At 36.6% G+C, this 14,303-nt stretch overlaps 1 protein-coding gene across 2 annotated transcripts in view; it reads right to left on the reverse strand.

Moving 5' to 3' along the window:
• Window positions 1-14,303, reverse strand: part of FBXO9 (F-box protein 9) — a 22,677-nt gene continuing 8,374 nt past the window's right edge. For both annotated transcript variants that reach the window (XM_040598603.1, XM_040598604.1), the window contains 9 exons: window positions 13,168-13,267; window positions 9,868-9,998; window positions 6,801-6,915; window positions 5,995-6,113; window positions 5,611-5,701; window positions 4,475-4,570; window positions 3,629-3,722; window positions 2,690-2,844; window positions 1-1,378 (listed from right to left, as the gene is read on the reverse strand). In XM_040598603.1, the coding sequence (XP_040454537.1) occupies window positions 1,270-1,378; window positions 2,690-2,844; window positions 3,629-3,722; window positions 4,475-4,570; window positions 5,611-5,701; window positions 5,995-6,113; window positions 6,801-6,915; window positions 9,868-9,998; window positions 13,168-13,267 (1,010 nt within the window). In that variant the 3' untranslated portion in view covers window positions 1-1,269. The remainder of the gene's footprint in view (window positions 1,379-2,689; window positions 2,845-3,628; window positions 3,723-4,474; window positions 4,571-5,610; window positions 5,702-5,994; window positions 6,114-6,800; window positions 6,916-9,867; window positions 9,999-13,167; window positions 13,268-14,303) is intronic.

The following is a 14,303-nucleotide window of genomic DNA, read 5'->3' on the forward strand; positions in this document are numbered from 1 at the left end:
TTGCATGTTCAAAATAATGATTTATTGATGTATTTTTAATCATGTAGCTCCTTGCAAAGATACACATTATAAATTACGGAACAAGTATAGTTCTTTCCACAGCTTTCACATTTTAGTCCTCAAGTCCAGGTCAGTATTTTGAAATGAGATGTTCAAAGGTAAGTTATGCAAAATGGCTTTAAAAAACTACACTAAAAAGCTTCAGTTCTTTCAGAATTCAAAATACATATATAATAAGCGGCATTACAGTGTCTGCACTACACCCCCAAGCAATATATGCAGGAGAAGCAGCGTACAGTACCTGCAACACACCTCAAGGTACACTTCATGATTACAGCACCTGAACATCTACAGCAGCCTCAAAATTTATCTTAGTACAACAAATGCTCAAAGGGTTTACAGCATCTGTAGCAAGGTTAGATGAATGATAACACATTACAATCACGTGCAAGTGAGCCCTGCTTACCTGTGCATTCAGACCAAGCAATACACACCAGCATTTCACCATTGCACTGTGACGCTCCCCAAGCAGAGCCACATACCCTGCAAACTTGTCCCACAGTACACGAGAACAACTCATTGCCCATATCCCTCTCCCCTTCATGCCCACTCTGTCAAGAAGGCAGGCTCCACTGAACTTCCATCAAGATTAAATTACATTTATGACCAACTGACATCACTGCATTAGTGGGGATGTACCTCTGCAGTTAAACTTTATACTTCATGCTTGCTTGCCCTAGACTCTTTTCTTAAGCTTGATGTTGACAAAATGCCAGACCTTAAAGGCAAACAAAATAAGTTTAATTACGTTTTTAAAGAAGACATTTATTCAAAGTTCTTTTGAGTCACACAGTTTAACAGATATAAGACAACTTTCTCCCCTTCACATTTCAAGCCCTCACCAGAGACCACACACACTGTCCCATGGACAGTGAGATTTTCCTGTAACAATTCCATTTGGACAAACCAGTGTCCAGGCAGATGAAGACTGATATTTTAAGCAGACTGATTTATAAAATCTGTTTTAAAAAAACAAACCAAAACAAACAACAAAACTTTGCTATCAAATTCTTGTCACAAAGGATTTTAATAGCCATAGACTTGATCTCAAAATAAAACCCCAGCCAATCACAATCAAACAGAACATACTGCCTTCAAGAGTTTCCCCAGAATTTTAAAATGTTCCAAATATATACACATTTATAACTTAAGTGCTCATAAGCTACAACCTTTTATTCATGCAAGAGTTGTGAGAGGAATAGGTGTTTCTTAGAGCGGCTTTTCTGAAAATGCAGTAAAACTCTTCACTCGTGCAAAGAACAAAGGGGTGTACATTTTGTCAATGTCGAAAGTAGTAACAGCTGTCTCACCAGTCGATCTGCAAAGGGTATTGTAAAAGTTAAATTAGGCACAAATTGCTGTTAAGTCCCTCAATAATACAATCATGTTCCACAATACAGTGTGTACACCATACTACAGCTGAATGTGTCTTTCATACTGCCTCATTCTGAAAGCATCTGAACGTTGGCCAAATCACACTACATAGAATACGCTTCTATTTTAGTATCAAAGAAACCAATTTCCCCTTACATTCTTATTAGCTTGAACACTTGAAACAGCGCAGGATGGCACTCAAATCATGACATTAATATCAAAGTAAAAAAATCCCCTTTCATTTGTTTTTACTTTGAACCCTGATTCAGAATACAGTGACAGCAAAAACTTGTGTTTATAAAACTTTTAAAAGAAACCTAAGTATGTCCAAACATCAGTGACAAAAAGCATACTTCCTCCTAGCTGTGTCGTATACTTATCTTAATTCTAGTTTCCAAAGGACACCAGTATACTGAGAGGTACAACAGAACCTGAGCAGTACAGAGACTTCATTCTGAAAAGAACGTGTGTGATACTGCCACTTCTCCGTAAATCAGGTATGAAAATATTAGGTTTTATAAAAGCCATTTTTCTGTTTATGGAATTTACCTATACTCCCAACTAGCAGTAGTTTACTTCCTAGATTTTATATACTTACAGCTCAATAGCTGAGCTATGCCCCTGTAAGAACACTGAATATAGAGATTAAGACTGGAAGACAAGGCCTAAATCCATCGTAAATGCCAACATCAAACATCTGCACAGCCAACTTGCCAGTAATTTATAGGGTGTCAGGTGCACGAACAGTGGCTATGGCTCTTGCTTGGTTAGTATCAGAACAGCTGGTCACACATTTTGCACTTCTGGATTATAGTTTGTAAATGTTACAGTTCACACATGATGGGTGCAGACACTTCTACCCTGCACATCCACACAGGAAAAGAAATATACCTTAATGAATGTATGTTTTCCACTCACCTTTACTAGCACCACACTAAGTCATTTAACCCTGATTTAGTTCTGAGGTCATTCAAACACTGTGCATAAATCCTTTAAATGGCTAAAATGCTGCAGTTCCACCACTCGGGAAACTTCCCATACCATTATAAAAAGTTACCAAACCTTGGGATTTCTTAAAGTAAAAGTTCATTGCAATTTATCAAATCAGGACCAGTTACTGTTTTCAGAACATTTTGTTGAAGCCTCCTAAGTCTCACAGTCCTTATATCTTCTGTACTTAGTATCGGGCAAACTAATGTCACCTGTGTTTCTATAGTTAAGTATCCTTCTTTGAACTTAATCTCCATTTACTTACTTGTAAGTTATGTGACAAGAATGATGTATCCAGACAAGTTTGTTGAACCTCTGGCGCCCACTGGAGCACAGCTGCAGTCCTACATGAAAACTGTGATCTGTTTCTTGCGCAGGAACACGGCGGAAATACCTGTATTTGTGGTAGTCAACTGGTTTCTGTGCAAAGAGAAAAGAAGTTTCATGACCTACAAAGAGCAAACACATTGTGCAACTATTTATCCTGAGGCCTAAGTAACTGTGAGAACAGATTGTTAAACATTCACACGTAAAAGCAAGTACTGGTATTCCTTGAAAACACATCAATTTAGATGTTAATTATGGAATAAGTTTTCACAGAAAGTAAGGTAAGCATGGAGGACACCACCCAAACTACGCAAACTCACTGTAAAGTAATGTTAAGACTTCTACATCTTCACAACTTTCTCTTGACAGACACTTTGTTAGTCAGAAAATTTTGTGATATAAGTTTGTTGACCAAATCATTCAGAGTTCAATTAATGAGCACAGCTTATTTAGTTCTATTTAATGCTGTGTAACATAAGTGCACACAGTCAAAACTGATCTACAAAAGCGACCTCTTCATCCTTCCCTCCTGTTAACAATGTTAACAAATTACCTAATAGTACCCTGCATGGCGATTAAGTCTAAGAGGGAGGAGAACCGCTGCTCAAATGCAAACCAGATACTTATCTGTGTTAATAAAAAGATTATTAACATATAATCTTTTAATAAACAATAAACACAGATTTGGGGAAAAAAGGTAAGACAAATCACCATGCCTGTTTCTATTTTACTTTTAAACCATTAAAAAAAATTAATTCCATTTTTCAATCCTCTGGTATAATCTTCAGGTGACTTTAAAATACTCAGTCTGAGAAAAGAACTTATTAAAAAGCCCCCTCCGTAAACTATTTTTCCTCTATTCTATTCTGTTACCTACCTCCTCCTTTTTCTTCATTATTACAGCAAATACTTTGGTTTGATTGTCTGTTTCCTGGGAAAGGCGATAATGGCCAAGCAAGATTGCATCTGTTCTGAAAGGTTAAGAGGAGGACAGTGTCAAGGACACAAAAATATTCTCTGTCACAAACATCAGCAATGAAAAGAAGACGGGCTGCATATCATAATTAAGGGAACCATTTTTTATTTCCATTTAGTAAAGTACCAGCCTCATTGACGATATCAAGTGACGAAAACATTTTTGAAAGTTGCTTTTAATTTTGCCGGATGGACAGTGAAGATAAGTTAGCCAGTTCTACCCAGCCTACTGCTAAATGTTTTCAGACTTTGGGTGAACAGCTCAAACCTGTTCTGAAGTTGCAAACAATTTTATATGGTTTTAACAAGCCTGTGCAAACATCAAAAAGAAATCAAGCAATAATTCAGTCCTATCCCACCAAAATCTTCACTTTCCTTCAAAAAGTCATGGAAGTGTGAGAAGGCGGTCAAAAATAAAAAGACCATTTTTAAAAGGATTCTAAAACCACCAAGGTAATAGCATGTATTCTTTCATCTACTTCCTTTAAAAGTTTAAGATCACATAACCCGCAAAGGAAATCTAATTACAGTACCAGGACCTTAAAATGAAAGATACCTTTGCGTAAAGACCAAAATTTTTCTAGTTCTCAGAACAGAACTATAAACATCTATAACACAATACAAATAACATTGTACGTTTACTTTTACTTTGCTAAGCCAGGACACAGAGTCCAAGACAAAAGTAAATAGAAATTGGCAGGTAAAAGTGAGACGAAAACTGTACAGCAAAGTATTTTATTTCAATAACCTTGTATTTTTAGTCCGTAAGCGAGGAACTATAGATGGAGGATCTTCAGGAGTTGTTAGCATCATAACTTGACCATCTGGAAAGAATCTCAAATATCTGCAAGAAATAATTATACAATACAAACCTAGAAAACATATCCTTTTTCTGTTGTGGTGTTGTTTGTTTTTTTTTAATTACAGGATATTTCCCAGAAAGATACAAAACTTACTAAGTAATAGGATTTGAAAACGCATTTCAAAACGCATTTCTTCACACGTGATATAACAAAGGGATCAGAAATCAAAAGAGAGTTTTGAAGATTAAGAGATCAAGTTATGAACAGTTATGAAAGAGGACAGAAGTTCAAGAATTTTGTCAAGCAAGGCAGCTTGTGACAGCAAGGCAGCTATCCTGGAATCAGAACTGACCTCAAGTAAGAGTCTCCATTCCCAGCATGGATTGACACAAATCCAACAAAACCTTAAGTACAGTATCAGTACAGAATGGACAATGTTATAAGGACTTTTCCAGGTTCTGGGATCTGATCAGTTTTTACAGTACTTCGATATTCTGCTGATGATGCTTGTGAGACTACAGAAATAGCCACAAGATTCGATGACATCTATTAACAGTTTCCAGCCTCAGAAGTGACAACAGAATGGAACAACATAACGCTGGGAACAGCAAGATGAAGAACGGCAAAAAAACAGGCTAAGGAAACAAATGGCGAAGTATTTACAGCAAATTAAGAAAGCCTAGCCTCTTTATTATTTACAGTTGGTTACAAGTAAGTTAAAAGACAATTCTTGTATAACCACTTGTTTCCTCTTTACTGAAAAGAATTCTTATATCAGAAATTTAAAGCAGAAATGATTTGGGGAAAGAAATCTGTAGATGAGTATTACTGTTGTTACTGTTTAAGTTTTATCCGCATTAAATTGTGCAACTGAGGATGAAATGTGTTTCCAAGTCCATCTCTAATTATCACAATAAATCCTATTTATTAAGACCAATTCTGAAAAACTACACATAGCTTTACACACAGTAGTAGTTCCATTGAGTTTTACAGTATGATTAATGTTTGTGATATCAGGGATTGGATTTAAAGAACTTAAGAGAGAGAAACATTTCACTCACTCATTGTACTACAGTTCTACCTGTAATATTCCACTTGGTGCCACGCTCTATAGAAACCATCAAGAGATTGTTCTCCTTGACGTATGTATTTTGTCTTGCTGATATATACACCTATAGGAAAGGAAGATACAAGTATATGAACAGAATAAAGTACACAAAATATTTAAGATGGAAAAAAACAGTAATCATTTTGAGTTTACTTTTGTTACTCAGATATGTGAAAGTTATTTTCCTCCCTTGCACCTTTCCCTTCTCTTTACAGATATTCTACAGATTAAAAAGCCCTAACAAATTCAGATTAAGTCTAACAACAACGTCATAATATCATACCCTTCTTGGTTACTTTTGTCATGGGTTACATGCAGTAAACAAATGACAAAACTATTTCCAAAAGTACACCTTACCATCAAATCGAACGCGAGGCCTTTCCAAAAACATTTCCCTCCAAGAGGCATATGGAACAAGTTTATTGCAGCTCCTGCCCCATATTTTCAAACAGACTTGATGCCAGATTTCCGGATCTCTAGTGAAAATGAGAAAAAAAGCAAATCCCGTAACTTTCCTGCAAACCTTGTTTAGCTTTTATATAGTAAAGTAAAACTCCCATTATTTAGTCTGGATGCAACCAAAAGAAACTTCCTTGAACAACAGTAGTTCATAATTTAAAATCATTATTTTACTTAATCCTGGAGTGTTTCAAGCCACTTCCTCCTCCCAGTGAAATTCAAGAACACAATGCCATTTTCAGCCGAGTACAGAGCAACATTACAGCAGCCTGGCACTTTGTGTGAGCATATGAGGATGACAACACAACAGACATTATTTTTGAGACTTTGCAACTCTTGACTTTCGAACAAGGTAAAGCAAGTAAGACTTTCAGCAACATTTTTTATTACAGTGAAGTCATCCATCTAACATACCATTTAGTGGTGTATTCAAAAGCTGATTAATGCTGTGGGGGGCATAACAGGAAAACTCCCATGGGAAGAAAAAGCAGGACATAGTCCTACGTGTACTGTTTAGCAGCTTAACAGCAAAAAAAAAAAAAAAAACCAACAAAAAAAAATCCACCTTTCCAACACAGACAGTTTTGCTCTACTGACTTATTATTCATCTCTACATACTGTTCAAATATGCTTGAGCATAAAAAGCTCTTTTGTCTTCCTTACAGCAGAAAGAAGCTTCACTTTCGATAAGTTATCTACAATACCTGGCGCAAATGTAAAATCCTCGACAAACAAGTGATAATTGCTCTAATGATCTTAGGTCCAAGTCACTCGAAACCACCCATCGGAAAATGTACATTAGTACTTCCATAGGCAACACTGCAAAGAGTAAACAAATCCTTGTTAGATGGTAACCCACAGATCAACAGGTTATCTAAAATTCCAGGTTTGACAATTACTGAAATTCTGACTTTCCATAAAAAATCCTGTTTTTTCACACTGTAGCCAAATGTCAGCGAATAAAAAAATGTATCTTTAATTTTAAAAGTCACTATATATTAGAAAAAAGTTGCATAACAAAAGAACAAAAATCAAGAGCTGAAAGTGCATTATGGTAAGGTGACAGGAAGACTACAAATATCCAGAACTGTAAGATGTTATACCAAAAATTCCACATAGACATTGCACATCCACAGTGCCTGTGAAGCAGTATTTTCTTCAAACTGAGCTAGTGTGTTAACATTACCTCAAAGCACACTGCTTTTGCATGACATGCTAAATAAGCTCTGGTCAGGTTCAGTATTGCATAGGAGGTCCTAAAACAACATAGCCACTATGAAATTTATATGATATCACACTGTTTTGTGGCGCAGATCCAGTGGTTGGGAATGGTATAACACAGCTTTGTCGTATTGAAAGATTTTTTCTAATGTAATGCAAGATAATGACAGAATCTTTATCAAAGCACCACCACAAGATCATATGGTAATTTTCCTAGCATTAAAAATTCAGCAAAAAAAGTTATGGAATACTAAGCCGTATTTTGTCTAGTAGCTTTCTGCCTCCCTAAGTTTCCTCTGTTGTTTCAGCTGGGTATAGTTTGTTTACTGATCTTATACCATCAGGAATTACACTTCATTTATTTTCAACTACTGCTGCTTTCCAGAGCCTACAGCTTCAACTGTATCACCACATGCACTAAAGACTTGATGATTTTACTCAGTAGAACTGAATAAACTGCTTTGAGATCAAATGGAGAAAACAGCAAGAGTAGTGCAAAGGTACATTAAACGGTAACTAGCTAAAAAAAACATGGTAGAGACTGCAATTTAACAGAATTCTTATTTTTACTGAAAAAATATGCTTCTTAAAAAAACCTGCATTGCTGCACTCCCACAAATCCAACAAGACTGTTTTTGCTATAAAATCTGATGAAACTTGAGTTTCACATTTCACAATACTAACATGGTAAAAAGTACAGACATTACATGGGCCACCAGTTTCTGTATTCATTTAATACACATTTTGTTTCATGAATCTCACTTCATTTATGTTTTATTATTGAGAAGTCACAAATTTGCTATATTGCCTATATTTGCAACCATTAAATTAATGTTCCAGTGTAAACAAAAGTTGTGCAGATTATTGCTACAAGGTACAAAACAGTCTCTGTCAACTGAGGAGCTCTTCGGTATATGAACTCTCGGTGCCTTGCAGAATGGGAGAAACAAAGGCTTAAAAATCTTTTATTAATGCTAGCAGGTCTACATCTTCCATTTTGATAGTTACGAGTCAGTAATGATCAAAAATCAAAAAGCCTTTGATTGTTTATTTCATCATCCATGTTTCTAAGTTTCTAATAAACCAGGGATTGTGAAGACACTTTGCTTCAGATACTTGACGCACCCTGTAAAAAAATATTACAGTATTTCTGGTGAAGAATACTACCTTGGTCCTAAGCTTTACTCATGTAAAAGAAAACTGCTAAGAAAAATTGCTCATATACTAGGGAGGGGAAGTAAATATATTCAGTATGTCAGTTACATAGCAGAGGTTTGATTCTGTCCTGTACTAATGATTAACCAGTATTCTAAGATTATGAATGTCAATAAAATGTAAAATGGAACAGAGGAAATCAGTTCAGCCAAATCCGCTGCTTCACATTGTTTCAGTTTTCCTTGGGCTGCTGAGTTCCGTGACTATTGTACTACTGTGGTGACCAAGGGGGATGCTTTCCAGCCTACTAACTTTTGAAGCAGACATCATGATTTTAACAGTTTTCATTCCACTATAAAAGAGTCAGTAAACAAGACACTGTAGCACAGGACTGGCAGGAAGGCATAAAATAAAACTAGAAAGAGACTTAAGATTGCTGCTCAAAAGAGACATCTCCTGAGATCATTTTATAGTAATGTTTATAACATCTTGACTTTACTGGCAAAAAAAACAAAAAATGCTTTCTCAAGCGTACAACATCACAGTTGTTAAAATAAAAATAAAATTTTAAAAAACTTGTATATGCTTCTACTTGAAGAGCATGAAATTTTAAAAAACTTGTATATGCTTCTACTTGAACAGCGTGCTACATTTATTTTATTATCCTTCCTTGAAGCAGAAGAGGAGATCAGGCCAAGATTTCCAAGAGCAACTCATAATTTGGGATGCAAAACACACATGCTTTAAGGCATCTGATTTTAAGAGTTTATAGCTTATATACGCTCTCTACAATTTAGGTATCATAAGGAAGTCTCAGTATGACCGCCCTAGAACTAAAGCACTGAAAATCATTAACCTTCAAAAGCCTTTCTAGCTATACTATATAGTCTTGCTGAACCTGAAAACATATTTGTTGTAAAAATCTGATACAGAATCAGATAAAAATAGGAAATGCAAATATGTGTATTATTCACAGGACAATTGTCTCTTATTCACACTGAAGAATTATTGTAAGTATTTGCAAACCAAACAGGAAAAAACCCACATTTCACTTTTTCAAATATGAACTGGAATGAAAACTGGAATATGCTTACTTTAGCAAGTCTGTTCCTAGAAGTTGCATACTTTGAAGTATGACTCTGATCCTGAAAAATTCTATATAGTAGTAGCACTATATGGAAAAGCTTGTGTGACAAAGGCAGATTCACGTATGAGAAAAAGATATGTTCAGCTGATGATCCTTCTTCCTTCACATCTAACTATAACAGTAAATAAAGACATACTGTGTGCATTTCTTTAAAGGTGGCTTTACAATGAAGGAGATAAATGTTGTAGTAGAGTGAACATCTCCATAAATTTTGCCTCTGAACTCTTACAGTGTATCTTAACTCATACCTGAGATATGGGTCTGGCTGACATCAACCTCAGGCTGACAAAGTTTGACTGAAGATTCCTGAAGAGTTAACTGCTGCTGGAAATCCGACAGGAGATCAGCCATTTTGTCATCCTCTTTGTTATCCTCAACGCTAGAAAAGGGGGAATACCAACACTGTGATACTGGACAAAACATACCAACAGATGTCGTTATCTTGGCATCAATCCACTGTCTTACCCTCAATCAATATAGTTGTTTCCTGTATGGTTTTAAAGCAATCTCATTTTATCACACAACAAAAGAACTACTGCAATCTTATGAAGTTCATTTAGATTTTCCTGGAATCCATCTGACAGCAACAACTTTTTATTTCATGTAATTCCAATTTCAGTTTCTTTTCGGCTTTTAAAGTACACTCTTTTTAGTGAAGTCACTGAAGAATTGCTTGACCACAAGAAAAGTCAAACCTCATCCTTTACTTTGTCTGAGATGAACTGCATGCAGGAAATAAATTATCACTGATGGAAAGTTATGTTTTGTAATCCTTGTCACAATGTAAGATACTGAAAACAATGAAGGAATTTCTAATTTTTTTTACTTTTGTGTTATTCACTGAAGCGTGATCTTCAGTGAATTTATTCACCAATAACTTTTCACGAATCCTGTAAACAGGCAGAGAAAAAAAATTTCAGGAGCAAGAACAAGGTAGCAGAACAGAAACAATACACTTGCTATTGGGCAGTAAACTTGAAAGATTACTAAGTGATAAAAGAACATTACCACATTCAAAAAAAACTAAATCTAAGTTGTATGCCATAATATGATCCTTTAATAGCTGCATGCTTGCTTGCACCAAGTAACCACAAACTACACAACTCTCCTTGATCTCATTACAAAACATTTTTCCTCTGACTTGGTATATAAGCTAGCTAAGAAATCTTCCAGTCACTTTTTAATATTATTCAGTTCTCCTCTAAACAAGCTTAATAGAATGAGCTGAGAATATAAGCAAATAGCAGACCTACCAATGGGTTTTATGGTATTATAGAGAAGACAATTATGTTTGGGCCTGTCATAACTAAGACTACAGTAAGATGCTGCACTCAATATACACCTTTATTTTGATGGAATGCAACAGCCAGTCCCAGTACCTACAGGCCATGTTATAAATTGTTTTTTTCAGATAAATTGTGTATTTTTTTTTTCTTACCAAGATTGTATTAAACACCTAAAATAGTAATGCAGACAGCAAAACCACCACAAGTAGAATCTCTTCAAAAAACACACCTCTACAAATACTGCTTTATAGACAACTAAGAGCACTGGCTGGTTTTCCCTCACTGTCACATAGTTCTGGGAACATTTACAAAACTGAATGAAAATTCATAGCATCATAAAATCATCTACGTTGGAGAAGACCTTTTAAGATCGAGTCCCACCATTAACCTAGCACTGCCAAGTCCACCATTAAACCATGTCCCTAAGTGCCACATCTACACGTCTTTTAAATACCTCCAGGGATGGTGAGTCAACCACTTCCATGGGCAGCCTGTTCCAATGCTTGACAGCCCTTTTGGGGAAGAAATTCTTCCCAATATCCAATCTAAACCTGCCCTGCTGCAACTTGAGGCCATTTTCTCCTGTCCCATCGCTCGTTACTTGGGAGAAGAGACTGACACCCACCTCACTACAGCCTCCTTTCAGGTAGTTGTAGAGTGTGACAAGGTCTCCCCTGAGCCTCCTTTTTTCCAGGCTAAACCACCCCCGTTCCCTCAGCTGCTCCTCATAAGACTCGTGTTCCAGACCCTTCACCAGTTTTGCTGCCCTTCTCTGGACACGCTCCAGCACATCAACATCTTTCCTGCAGTGAGGGGCCCAAAACTGAGCACATTATTCAAGGTGTGGCCTCACCAGTGCCAAGTACAGGGGGACGATCACTGCCCCAGCCCTGCTGGCCACACTGTTTCTGATACAAGCCAGGGTGCTCTTGGCCCTCTTGGCCACCTGGGCCACTGCTGGCTCATATTCAGCTGGCTGTCGACCAATGCCTCCAGTTCCTTTTCTGCCAGGCAGCTTTCCAGCCACTCTTCCCTAAACCTGTAGCATTGCAACGGCTTGTTTTGACCCAAGTGCACGACCTGGCACTGAGCCTTGTTGAACCCCATACAATAGCCTCAGCCCATTGATCCAGCCTGTTCAGATCCCTCTGCAGAGCCTTCCTGCCCTCAAGCAGATCAACACTCCCACCCAACTTGGTGTCAGATAGGCTTGATGAAGGGAGTATGGAAAAGGACGCTAAAATACAAAAATAATCCTATGAAAAACAAGATTTTTACATGGCTGTATTTTGTCATCCAGTGCTTTTCCTAGTGCACAAATGCACAGCAAAGATTTCATGCTAGCAATGCATTCAGAACCTGAAGTAACAGATGTGAATAAAGCACTTGGCTCATCTTACTCTTTTTTTTAATACTGAGTCAACAACTGCATTGAAGCTGTCCTGCCCTGGGTCAACACAACTGAGCTAGTAATACCACACAGACAGGGGTGTACTTTCCTCTTATTTTCAGTTTTAAATTTTTGATTTCTCATGGCTATCAGCAGCATCTATGGCTGCTATCAGTAAGCACTGAATTGGGAAGCTGTTTTTCATAAGCTTGTCTTCACTACACTATCTGAGCTATAACAAGTTTTGGGCCTAACGTGAAGCAAGTTAGGCCAACCTTAAACGGCTACACATCTGGTGTGCTGAGGCTAGGAGTATTCTGATGTTTGTAATGATGAAAGGCTAGACTACTCAGTTTACAGTCTATGAGCTTCCAAATATATTGCTCTACTTGTTGGAAATGCTCCCACTTGGCTGTGTTAGCACAAGAACAGTAGTATATAACCCCTGCTTAATTATGACACTTATTCCATGGTAGCAATCTTTTTCCTAATCTTTTCTCCATTTGCAATTTTGTTGATGATTGTAAATGTATAACTCATAAATATGAAAATCAGAAATCAAAATTAATAAACTGACTGGTGCTTCTTTTTCTTAAGAAACAATCTAACTATCTGTAATCCTGCCACTTGAATTTAACTAGTTCCAAACAAGCCTGTTACCTTCTTTGAACTAGACTACAGAAAAACCCTCCTTGGACTAATGCATCTGTAAACTTTCTATGAAGCATTCTATTCAAATGAAAGCAGACAAGTTTTCCAAATGTTAAGAGACTTACAACTGTGTTATCACAGTACAGAATTCTTATGTTTTAGAAACAAAATTTCAAGTTTTAGTACTCTTATGCACTTAATTAGCAAACTTTCATACTTACCACCTCTTTCCAACTCCATCACCATCTGGGGACCTTGTATAGGTGATCTTAAACTCTATGTCAGGTACAAGCTGCATGGCTAGACGATAAAACTTGATAGCTGAAAATAAAGATTTAATGTTTAAACATGTCTGATGCCTATACTGGCTTATTAAGGCAGATTTTTTTTTAGAGAGATGACTTCAGCTAAAAGCACTAAAAAGGTGGAAAATGCCTTTGCCTAGTAGTAAATCTTACTTAGTCTAAACTGATTAGGTTTCAAATCAATACAGAAGAGAGGCACATAAGCACCTATTTTCAAAACTAAAAACTTCATGTACTCTTTCAGAGTAAAGAACTCTCTCAGTAGTGTTTCAACTTTTACAGATTTACCTTAACTACTATAAATTCAATTACAAAATACAAAATTTTACATTAAAATATTGCGAAGTCCTGATTTTGTTTGTTGCGCAGCACTTACAAAGCATTCCTAACAAGCCATAAAGATTTTAGGCATTATATTCAGAAGTAACGATGAGGAACATGAAAGAGAACTTTAAAGATGATGCAGGTACTTTAAATCCCCAGTACAGTACAAACAGTCATTCAGATATACACAACATTATAAAGGTGAGAAAGATCAACAAAATACTATTGTAATTTTAAAATTTCAACAACAGACACAAACCAAGTAAATTTTACTGTGGCAAAACCCTGGAAACTACAGAAGGCACAGAAGCAAGCCCACGCAAAACAGTGAGTGAGGAACCTGACTGGAGGAAAGCAGCCTTTTCAAAAAGCTATGTAGCAAGCACAAGACTATGGGGCATGAAAGAAAAAGTGACAGATTGGGTTTCTTCCAGCATGCAGAGAAAGTACTTCTGCCTTTAACATTCCAAAGATGCTACGAAAACTGAGCAGAGAAATAGACTCAGGAAAATCACCCTGTGGGAACAAACTGTTATTTAAACTGTAGAATGTCTTTCTTGAGTTAACTCTGTGGGTCCCTCTTAATTTAAGCAGATTCATTGTATACACAGTCTCTTTTAATACCACTGTTAAGATGTACTTATACATCTGTTTGTATTCCCGCATGGAAATGCCAAGATCAGAGGGCAACTCTCCCTCAGTTTGGACATTAAAAACCAAACCCAAAG

The sequence above is a fragment of the Falco naumanni genome, chromosome 6 (genome assembly GCF_017639655.2).
Source record: "Falco naumanni isolate bFalNau1 chromosome 6, bFalNau1.pat, whole genome shotgun sequence".
NCBI lineage: Eukaryota > Metazoa > Chordata > Aves > Falconiformes > Falconidae > Falco > Falco naumanni.